Source organism: Harpia harpyja, chromosome 3 (genome assembly GCF_026419915.1).
Source record: "Harpia harpyja isolate bHarHar1 chromosome 3, bHarHar1 primary haplotype, whole genome shotgun sequence".
Lineage (NCBI taxonomy): Eukaryota > Metazoa > Chordata > Aves > Accipitriformes > Accipitridae > Harpia > Harpia harpyja.
In genome coordinates this window covers 21,950,719-21,962,749 of record NC_068942.1, presented here as the reverse complement: position 1 = coordinate 21,962,749, position 12,031 = coordinate 21,950,719, and the positions used below count along the sequence as shown (strand labels likewise).

General features: G+C 39.5%; 1 protein-coding gene across 15 annotated transcripts in view; it reads right to left on the bottom strand.

The window, feature by feature from the left end:
* SNAP91 (synaptosome associated protein 91) overlaps nt 1-12,031 on the bottom strand; it is a 70,477-nt gene that overhangs the window by 29,674 nt on the left and 28,772 nt on the right. For all 15 annotated transcript variants that reach the window (XM_052781610.1, XM_052781608.1, XM_052781609.1 and 12 more), the window contains exons 9-13: nt 11,737-11,778; nt 8,307-8,377; nt 6,903-6,930; nt 4,783-4,892; nt 3,497-3,597 (exon numbers count right to left, since the gene is read on the bottom strand). In XM_052781610.1, the coding sequence (XP_052637570.1) occupies nt 3,497-3,597; nt 4,783-4,892; nt 6,903-6,930; nt 8,307-8,377; nt 11,737-11,778 (352 nt within the window). The remainder of the gene's footprint in view (nt 1-3,496; nt 3,598-4,782; nt 4,893-6,902; nt 6,931-8,306; nt 8,378-11,736; nt 11,779-12,031) is intronic.

Below are 12,031 nucleotides of genomic sequence, written 5' to 3'. Positions count from 1 at the left end.
CTTTGCTATGGGTTCAGTATGTAGGAAGCAAAATGCTTGGAGCAAGCCCAGCTCAATCTTCACAAGTTTGTCTTTATTTTACAACACTTGTTAAAAGGCACCAAGAAACCACATGTAGGTATTTTCGTAATTGGTTCCTTGGAAGAGCTCTCCTTGAGACTGACTGCACAAGCTGAGGTAAGTCAAAGCACCATTCTGAAAGAACGTAACAGTATATTAAAAATGCAGCACTCTGGTATCTCATTACTGCACAGCAGGTAGACTTCTCACAGCTAGACCTGAAATAAGCAACTGTTGGCAAACTTTTACCTTCTACTAGCTTATTCTACAACGCACTTTTGTTATCCAGTTATGTTATAGATCACAATACAGTGAAATTACAATTATCCAGCATGGCAATCTATACTTACTCTTAATATGGGAAGGACTCAAACCAATGCTTTACTGTATAGTAATATTAAAGTAACAATACTAATAGCAAATCCATGTTCTAAGGCACACTGCAAGGTAGTTCAGAGCAGAAATTCAAGTCAATTTGGTTTTATATCCAAGAGCCAGACCTTGCAAGGATGCAGAATTTGACCTACTGTATTCTTTGTAATACCACAGTCTAGTTTGCCTGCCAAATGCCTATCGATTCACCTTGCGGTATGCTGCAGGCAACTTATGACCCTACCTTGATCATCTCCTGTTAGCACAGAAGTGTACGTTTTCACAAGTTGTAATTCATTTGCTAGATAACCGATGTTGTATTCAAGAATATACTAGGTATACAACAAAATATACAATGTACTGTATATACCACTATAGTGTACTATACTGAATATACAGTATATGCCAGGATGCATAGAATCTACACTGCCAGTGAGACTAAGAAAGCAGGGTCATTTGTTGGTGACGTATTCCTGAGGTTCATGTGACATTTAAAGTGCCAGTTTGATGCTGCGTCTTGAAGTATTTGATATTCACGTTTTCCTAGCTATTCTGAACTGCAGCAATTCTTCCAGCTTACTACTACTACTACTACTTCTTTCTCATGAGCTCCCACGTTAACTTGCTGTGGGCCAGAAGAGTTTTGCAGATGTGGAAGAAGCTCAAGTAGCAGGGTTACACATCTGTTACACATCCTCCCAGAAGTCCTGGGTGGAAGGAAGGTCCAGCCTCCTGCTCAGAACAAGATTACGCCCAACACCAGACCAGAGCAGTCACGGCTTTGTCTAGTCAGGTCCTGAAAAATCTCCAGGAATGGAGAGTCCACTAACTCAAATGGGGGATCTGCTCCAATACCGCCCTAACCTCCAGGTGAAATAAGATTTTTCCTCATATCCAATCAACCTCTGAAGCTGCAACCTGTAGTTATTACTCTTCACTATAATCAACTATCGTTTCCAAGAAAATTTTGGCTCTGCTCTGTAACTCCCCTTCAGGTAGTTCCAGGCCACTACTAAGAGTCCCCTTTAGCCTCCTCTTTGCCAGATGACAGAGGCCCAGCTCCCTCAATTTCTCTCCAAAGAGATGTGGAGTCCTGATCAGAGATCATTGGAGTCCTGGTAGTCCTCTGCCAACCCCCTCTCCCTTAAACAGGGAAGCCCAGAACTGGATGTAGTATTCCCAATGTGGCCTCACCTGCATTAATTAGAAGGCTCTATACTACCTATGAGATCATACAATTTATAATGACTACTGGCTTCATCCTGCAGATTTAGTTTAAATAAGTAAATAGAAAAACAACCCTTAACACAGGCTCAAAGATTTTCTCATTACCAGATGAAACATTAATGGAAACTTCAGTATTTTCACAACAAAGCCATTCCAGTTCTCAATCTATGCATGTCTGACACGGTGTTTGGCGATTATGTAAGAGAGTTTAAGAAAGAAAAAAAAAAAAAGCAAGATTCCAGTGCAGTAAGAGGTCATTATACCTGGACTCCTGCCAGCAGTAAAGCAGACAAACTTGAAGCTTACTAAGTTACCAAAATGCTATTCTGAAAGATGAGGCTGAAGTATATTTGATGAGGTTAGAGGTAATCCTGGCCAAAGGAAAAAAATTAGCTGTCCTTTTCCATTGTGGAATAACAGAACTAGGTGCATTACTAGTAACTTTTAAAGTTTTCAGTAATTCAGAAGAATAAAAACACTTAAGTTCCAAACTACAGGTGCTTTGTCCAAAAGAGCAAAGAAAAGACCAAGTAAATCAGCTTTCAATTGCAATGCGAATCAGTATTTTACAATATTAATGGCTCTTTACTCTGCATAAATGAGCAACTGCTTAAAAAAGTCAGCTAAGAGGCCTGAGCTCTTTCGAACATCTCAAAAGCTTGAGTTCCAGTACTTGGTAATGACAAAGCAAGACAAATAGGATGCAATCAAAAATTGCAGAATAATTAGTCCCAGGCATCCTAGAATAGACGACTCTAGTCTTGCTTTCTGGGTAAGATTACATTTCAGTTAATAAAATTGACACTTCTGAAAAAAAAAATATATACTCAATTCAACAGATTAAATAGGAAGATGCAAATCATGGTCTACATGACAGCCATCATGATCCTCTCATAATGAAGTGGCTGAGATACAATGTCATCTTTAACAAACTAAAGCTAAGACAGAAACAGGGAATGCAGAAGCCACTAGTACCCAGTATTAGCATTCATAGCAGAATCAGCGTGACTCTGTAGCATTCCTGCCGTGAGAGGGCTGATGAGTTCATTAAGCTGCCACACAAGATCTTCTAAGATTACACCACAGTGGGTTTACAACTATGTAAGTTAAATCACATTTACTGGCCTAATTCCTTGTCTTCACAGGACAGGAGTGAACATTGCCTACATTTACCTCAGTCCTCTTCAGATCACCAGCTGCTAGCGCTGCCTGGAACAGGCTCAGCTCACCACCCAGCTCAAATTTCAGAGAGCTGGTTAGGTATTCCTATTTGAAAGCAGTTAGCCCTCTACTTCTATTTTCATATTATTATTCTAAGCAGACAAGGAAGATTTTAATAAAATATGTTAAGAGTTGTCAGAGGTAATCACACTTGCAGCAGAACTACTTCGCCACCATTGGCTTTAGATGCATTTTCATTGTAAAAGATATTTTCGATCCTCCCCCTACTGATCTGTGAGCTTTGCTTTATGAACAGAAGGGTTGATTTCTGCCCTCGCCTTGCCAATAAGCACACGAGCAGTTCTCGTTCTTCTGTTTTAAAGGGCCTACCCTACCTGTTCACCTTCAGCCATCCCCCTCCTGCTCACTTTTAGTCACCTAATCCTGGCTCCCCCCAGCTTTGCAGTCAGGCCCTTATAAGCAGCTTATACTGTTATGCATATGCCTGGAAAAAGGAGTAGCCTGTGCTGCGAAGGGATGCCTGACTGTCAGGTCAGCAGAAGCCTGGGAGAAGCTGGGAACATCCTGTGCTAGCAGAGAAAGAGCCAGGTTTCAGTTCAGCCAGGCAAGACAACGGAGACTGGAAGAAGAGATGCTGACAGTGAGGTTTCGCTACCTCCCCATGAAGTGGCTCCGGCAGGGGCGGCTGGAGCCGCCTGCCCAGCAGCAGCAAAATCTGGCTGAAGATCCAGAAGATCGCTGGATGGTTTGGAAGAGCTGCCAAGGAAAGGAAGAGAGATATTAAATACTGGAGGCATTTGTCCATTTCAATCAAGTTTGAAAAAAAAAAAAAGAAAAATCATGACTGGATTGTAGGAATTACTCTTAGTTTGGATGACTGATGAAACGATTGAGAGACACATTTTTTTCAGGCCTTAGGATTAGAGCAGTGGCCATAAACACCTCTACCGCAGTAGGTGCCAAGAATACAGTACACCCCAGGACTGGACCTTAACTTACTTCCATTACTTGATAATGACATTGTAACAGATCCATGAAACTTTTACAGTCCTAAAAACCCCAAACAAACAAAACAAAAAACCAAACAAAAACCCCCCAAACCAAAACCCAAAATCCCAGGTGGACCCTAAGAACAGAGCAAATAACTGCTGCGACTGAAAACAGCTCTATTCTACTTCAATATTTCACTGCGCCATGTCAGAAAGCAAAAACCCCACATTTCCAGGCAATAAATAGGCATTAGGTAGATGACAGTTGGTAAAACTTCTGTGGCTTAAGCCAGCCAGATACTTGCTTAGGAAACAAGGTCTTGTTCATTTAGAACATTTAAATAATAAACAATAGAAGCTCTTTCTTCAGTGAAGTACTTCATCTGACATTCAACTGAAGTTAGTCACGTCTTCAGACTTTTGGTTCAAGCTGAGAGCTTTTACACGTCTAGAGTTCTTTCATTTCTGCTCATTACAACTAGCAACAGCAGTTTGTTCTGGTTTTGACTTGAAAGCAAGGTTTAGATTTTCTCATTGGTCAAATGTTTATTTTTTTATTTTAACCTCCAGAAGTTCATTATTTTTGTGCCTCATTAGCTGATTTGAACAGCAAGAAAAAGGAATCTTAATTCAGCAGTTTTAGAAACAGAATGCTGAAGGTCAGCAAAGACCACTTTGGATTTGCACATTACTTCAGTCTATTCAATTAAAAGTGTATGTTGGGAATGGTACAACATCACTACTACACCAAAAGCAAATCAGAGTAGCCACAATTTTTTTTTTTTTTGTTAGACCTCGTTTGTGATCTATACTGGTAGAATAATGTAGCCCATTCAGTACTGATGTACACTACCTGTAAAGTAAGCAAAATCCTGCAGGCAAGCCTCCCGTTACAAGCATGACTTTGGCATCTACATCAAGCTCAGTAGCGCAAATATGCTTTTTAACTTACCTGACTGGAGCAGCTGTAGATGAAGTTGCAAAAAGATCAACTGGAGGAGATGTATCAATAGTTTTTGCTGGAGTAGAACTAGGAGATGTAACAGTTGTGGCTGGAGAAGACTGGAGAAATATTTTAAATATACAAATTCAATATACCAGCATTTCTCCGCAAACAACTCATGCACAGATTCACATACTTTAAAAACCCAATTTTGACATCAGGTCTTCTTATCATGAGCTGTTCCCCCCTTTGAAAGAATTTAAAGAAGACTGGGCTAAGTTTGCAGAGGGTGGTAGAGTTGAGAAGCTCCAAGGTTACTCTACCTCGCAATGCCTGGCTCAAGAGGAAATGCCTCTTGCCCGCATTCAGAGCGCCTGCAGACATCAGCAGCCAGTCTCGTATGAGCTTTAGTCCCTTGGGTTCAAGACTCACCCAACATCTAGGCAACTAACTCAGAGACTTGTGACCTGGAGTTACCTTACCTGCCTTTTAAAATCCCAATTAGGGTAACTAACAGTTCCTATGTGTCAAAGGATTCTCAGCAAGTTCCAAGAAAATAGTTTGCTCCCCAGCAAACTCCCTCCTCTCAGTTTTAAGACCACCCTGAGGATAGGAGGAGCAAAGTATTTTTGTAGGTTTGTTTCTACATGTGTCAAACCCTTCATTTCATCCAGAGTGAAATATCCGTTCATCCACAACAGCACCATAGTACTCTAACCATAGAAATGATAGGAGAAAAGAAATGGTTAGAAACTAAGTTAAAAGTGTGTCTGTAAACCTTCAGACTGAAGAGAGTTTAAAGAGCTATCAACAGTGCTAACGGTTAAGTCCTTGGGAAGATATAAAAGACAGCTCAGTCTATGATTTTGCTTCATTAGCTCCTCTGATTCTGGATAAGATACTTTAAGTACGGCAAAGACAGACACCCAGGAGAGGATATTGCAATTCTTCGGTGTGCTTGAAGACTCAAGTTACCTTGAGGAGTGTCAATTTAATTCTAAAAGGTACTATGAGCTTTGTTACAGCATCTCACATGCTAGAGAGATCCTTTTTCTAATGAACGAAAACAAGTACTATGTTTAGTACTGTTTGCTGTTCTGACCACTTCCAAGAAAGAATGGCAAATTTGAAGTGATTCTCTTCTGAGTTCTGTTACTGCCATCCCATCGTCACAACTCTAGCAGGAGATGGATATAAGCTTTCTAGACTCTCCTCAAGACTTTACTAAGGTTTGAGACTAGAATGGTCCAAATTCTTCATGTAAATCATGGAAGATGAGGTTACTTAAAGTTGTAAGAACACTTTCTGAGCCATCATGTAGTTCTCACCAACTGCTACGTATTGAACAAGAGAGTTTTTTGGTTGTGGTTTTTTGGGTTTTTTTTAAGGGCTTTTTGGAGGGAAATTTAAGAGCTTTCACTAGAATCAACCATTGAACTACCTCCCTCAGATTCTGAAGTTTTCTTTGAGTTTTTCCTGCACAACATCCATTACTAGACACAGAACTATGGCACCTGGCAATGCTTCAGGGATAACAGGAACTGCTGTTACTAACACCATAAAGCTCATTAGTTTATCTGACACTCAAACCAAGACAGTTTCACTGGCAACTCTTGCTTTAAATTAAGGTGAGCAGTCTCTCTAATAAAGGTCAATTCTGAAACTAGGTATATCAGATGAAAGTTTTCTTCCTGGCTTTTCACATGAACATAGTTTTAAAAGAGTCAGAACTTCCTCCTAAAAAGCTGCAAATGGAGTGACGAATTTAGAGGAGGAACAGTATGGAGTAAGTTTCTCACTAACAGGAGGATTAAGAAAAAGAGGGAAAAAAAAAAAAAAAGTTGAGATAAAGGTATGTGTATCTTTTATGCTTTCACAAAGTGTAATCATCAGATCCTGGCAAAGCTGCTTAGCATCCTGCACTGGTATAACCACTATAGCCCTTCAGATCAGTGAAGCACTTTTATGGGGCCATTAAAAGATGTAATTTTGTCACTTAGGTAGGGCCTAGGTGGCAAAGTCTAAAAAGCAGATTAGGAGATGGAAATTTAACTCTTTATGCACTTAAGATGTTCTAAAGCATATCACCTGAACAAGAATTAACTAGTACAGCAATTGGCAGTATTTACCTTGCTCAGAGGAGAAGGAGCCCCAGATCTAGAAAAAAAAGGGGGTTTTCAGATAAGTACACTTTTGGAAACTATGTTTCCGGTCATCAAAACTCCTGCAAAAAGACCAAAAACTAAGCATGACAGCTTTCTGAAGATCTCTACAATCACATGCCCCCCCCTTTCTCAAACTTTCACGTGCCACTTTAGACAAGGAATGCAAGTTTTTACTTCAAATCTTAAATGCATCTTTTAAGCTAATTGGTACCACAAGATTATTCTGCCTTTTAAATAAGCTCTACTAAATGGAGAAAAGGCAGAGATGCATGCAAATATCTTGCTTTTGGGCCTACAGGAGCCAGTAGGAAAGAGTTACCGGGGCAAGATGTCACCATATTATGAAGTCATGCAATAGCAGCAGAATAACACCAATATGGAAGCAGTTATCTAACATAAGTCTTCTGAGAATGTGTCAGCAAATTTTCAAAGTCTACTGTTCTTTTAAAGAAAGTCAGAGTTACTTTAAAATAATGATATTTAAAAGCATGGAAACAGTTGGTTGGAAAGTCCAAGCTGAAAGTTTTCCCACATGCAAGAAAAATCACACTGAAACTAACTGGCAGAGCCTTAATCTTAAGTTAAAATGTACGTCAGTACATTTGTTTACTTTCATCATTATGAGGTATGAAAATACTGCTACATATTTTTAGAGCTGCTTTGATCTAAGAGATGAAAGGAGGAGTTGAACTTAAAACTGCACCAGTATTGAACTAGCATCCATCCTATAGGCTACTTGAATTAGATGAGTCCTAGGAGCTGTAGACCTGATTAAAAGATCTGGAGCTATGACAGAAATGACCAAAAATAACTCAATGACTATATACAAAAGAAAGCAACAGTTTAGGTACAATTTCAAGACGACATCTATTTCTAACTGTTCAAGCCATCTTAAAAAAACCATAACCATGCTTGCATGCAAGCGATATGTAAACATATGCACTTACCCTTCGCTAAATTGCAAGGAAAGCAACAGTAAAAGAGAAAACACAGGTTTAGCTTAATCCTTCCTAGACTTAGCCATGACAAGTATCTAGTAAGAAGATGCAAAGCCATTAGAAAACAAATTTTGATGATAAAAGCCTCAGCAGCAGGGAAAAACAGTTCCTTCTAGGAGTTTTCCACAGTTAATTTTGCTTCATTTTGGAAAGTGTCTAGCTGTTCAGTGTGTTGTTTCCCCCCACCCCCCACTAAGAAAAAAAAGTTGCCATTAAGACAACTTTGTAAGGGAAAGGAAAAGCCTAGTCTTACCACAGCTTATTGTACAACTAAGTGACAAAAGGAGGTTGGGGGAGGCAAACCTAAACATCAGCTTGTCTCACATTGTTACTATTATGCCCTGATACATGGTACAACATATATACCTACTTGTTGCCAGGTTTTTTTCCTTCCAGTGAGTTTAGATGTTGCTCAAGGGTCTCCATGAGACTGCTAGGAGCCTTGAAAGCAAAGAGAAAGACACATTTCTAAACACATTGCATTGACCTACTTTGAAATCCAGCACCGATTTCCCTGAAATCCACCATGTGTATGCTCATGCTGCTATTTTATTTAACACCACTGTGAAAATAGTGGATTTCCGTGCTAGAAGTATTCAGATTAAGACAGCTTTTGAAAGATAATACTGTGTCCAAATCTGCAGAGAGAAAACTTTTACCTCTACTAAACAGTGCCTGAAACCTAAATCCAGGATGTGCTGCTCATCATGCTTTGAGTCAGTATTAAACATTGACAACAGCACAGGCATCCACAGGGTTAATTTTAAGAGTAATAAGTTCAAGGTCATCTTTCCGTTTTGCTTTTAGTCAGACCTCCAACAGCTCTTTCATGACCAGGGGCTTAGATAATATTTGCAGTCTAAATAAAACAAACTGAAAGTCCTTTCTAATGCCCCGAAAAGCAGCTACCTTTGGTTCAAGACTCCCAACACCACAAAACCTTGTAGCTGCTTCTTCTCCAAATGGTAGCCAGGCACAGGTTACTGAGCCCAGCAGCTAACTCAAAATTTGGAAAGATTACTATTTTAGACATCTACAAAAACTAAGCTTTTTCAAGCCTCCCTGATCTTAGGTTTTATTTGAAGCAACCTTTTTGTGGTCAGGCGATACCCCCAGGCATGCATTTGCTGTGACAATGGTAGGTAGGAAAAGTAGTCGTAAATGCAAACAACAGTGTGCTTAGCTACTCCAGTATAAAAATAGAGTCCAGGTAAGTTGATTCCTATAAGGAAGCCCTTCAGAGATACAGTAGGATATCATAGTCAAGGATTTCATCAGGGTTACCAGTTCATCAGTGGTACGGTCTCTAAACGGGAAATTCTCTTTATCAGTCTTTTTCAAATCAACCACAATTCCTGACAGCGATACCTATGGTGTTTTTCATAAATAGTGTCTTTAATTTCAGGATACACATATGCATCAAAAAAGTCAGTTTGCAATGCTTGAAAACAGACTACCTACTGCTTCTACATACAGTATGCTGAAAACCAGCTGGCTGGCTAAATCAGATGTTTCAGAATGCTTAGTACCTGCTAGTACCAACGCACAGCTAAGTGTACTTACAGTGTCCGCATATTAATTTTGGCATTAAAACTGAGCAGTAAGGTAACTTAACACATGGAGAAATTTAAAATGCTTAAAAAATCCTTAAACGATGGCTTGAGTTTAAGTATGTCCCATGTACGTACGCAATGCAGAAACATCTTAACTACTGCTGCTTTTATAGGCATATTTATTCATTTTCAACTAATTTGAGCACAGAAACGAATTTGATTAAACACAAGTGACTTAGTTACAAGAATTCTCCAGCAGCAACAAAAAGATGAGTAAAGGCTCACTTTTGGAAAAAAAAAAAAAACAAACAAAAAACCCCACATTATCTCCTGTTACTTCTACACACTTTAAATAGCTTTCCAATACATTATTCACAGGTTTCTTAAAAGCCAACAAGCTAATACGAAACTCATCTATCAAACAGAATTCACAGAGAAAGCTTCAAAGAGTTTCTACCCAGATGCAACGATTTGGAAATTAAATACTGTCTGGTATCCAATTTGCAACACCGAACATTGCTTAATTTCTTCTAGATACTGCTTCAACATTAGACTAATCTATCAGTCAGCATTGTGGTGGAACCTTAGATATGGCTTCCCCACTAGCTATTTGGGGCAAAACTGCTGTACTTTGGAATTGCTAATAAATAAAAATAAGCCAAGCTCTTCAGCTGCCAAGATGCCTCTTCAGCCTCCAAAACCTTGCAGCCAAACTAGAAAGTCCAAAGATGACAGCTATCAACTTGTATTTCAGTACTGTGACCACCTGTTTGTATTTACAGAGTATGTACACACATCAAGTGTCAACACAGCCAACTTCTTGTGGACTACTGCTGACTATTGCCATGGCTTGCTTTAGGAATTTAGGTATACCATTGATATTATATACAATTATATATTACTTATTAGCTGAAATTCAGTTTTATTATTCACCTTTTATTTATTTCTCACTGAAACACACTGCTTAGGTCTTATACATAATCTACAGCACGTTGCAGATGAGCTTTAGCAAGTGAGTCCCAAGCAGCCTTTGGGAGAACGCAGCCATGAGGGACTACATGAGAAGACCACTGAAGTGGTCAGGCAGTTGGACTAGATGATCACTGTAGATCCCTGCCTTCCCAAGGAACTATTCTATTATATTCGAAAGCATTGGTTCATGAGGCAGCACTCCGGTAGCAGTAACTAAGGTGCCGCTGAGCAAGCGCGGCACTGACTGACGATGCAGAACAGGGCTTGTGCAGTCCCAGCAGGCAGCCTTTCCTGCAGGCTGACACGACACAAGCAGAAAGAGATAAAACCCACAGGAATTTATACAGCATATTTCATTAACTAAGTTTAAGGCGAGTTCTTCTGGTTCAAGGACTTAGTTCATGACTGACTGGACCGTGTTAAAAAAGAGCTCCTGAGGTACAGAGTTAGGTTAACACACTGCTTCAGCTATTTCAGAATTAGGCTCGGTATTCCACACGCTGCTAGAAGTCTAAGTTTTCCTCTGCTAAAAGAGAGGCCAGACTTCATAGCCCTGTAGCATCTGAAACCCATAAAGATTAAAACTCTCCACCTTCACATTGTATCTCACTTTCAGACTTAACTGGCTTTTTAACCAAGAGAACCACTATTTTGATGCTGATTTAAACCAGCCTTTCAAGAGGCTTTCAATAACTACATATTCATAGGTTATGAACGCATAGGATTTACAACTGTTAAGCAGTTTGGGCTGCTCTTCTGTTCCAATTTTACTGGCATCAAAACTGCCACGAGTGAACTCTTCAGCACAGATCTCTTCCTCCAAGTAAATATCCTTTCCACATTAAACACAAAGCCAGGCACCCAGGCCAATTTGCAAGTGATATTGAAAGTGGACCAGCACAACAGAATTTAAGCAGCTACAGCATAAGTGAATTTTGATGTTAAAAGTTTTCATGCATACTGACAGAGAAGTTCAGCAATCAAATCACAGCTTCTGCATTTAAACTTCAAGTCCATGGCACTAGTGCTAGTGCTGCTCTGAAAGAGCAGAACAGTCTACCCTTCAACTACAGGTCAGAAGTCATCATGAAAGATGTTGTTTTAGTTATATCAGTCTTCAAAAATAGCTTTGGGCAGTTCTCATTTGCAAGTTGGGAGGGCTTTAAAACGTTAAGTGGTGTGACTGCCTACCAACATTTACATTCCTGGTGTGCTTCCTAATTACATAACTCTTAGTTATTACACAGATCCAAAAAGACTACAAGAGAAGCTTACCTGTGTAAGATCAGGAATATCACCTTTGTCAATTCCAACTTGCTGTGGATATAAAAGAGGTAAAGCATAAGTGCATTATTCCACTGCAGCAGGCACTAATTTTGACTAGAACTGTGGTATACTCTTCAACATATAATGTGCTTCATCTTTAGAAAAAGAGCACAAAGTTAGCAAGTCCAGATGCCCATCTTTCCACTAGCTACCTTCAACAACCTGCAGTAGTCTTTTTTTTTTTGAACTAAATATCCATTTTAAAAAAAAAAGGAAAAAAAAAAGGGGAGTTACATTCCACCCA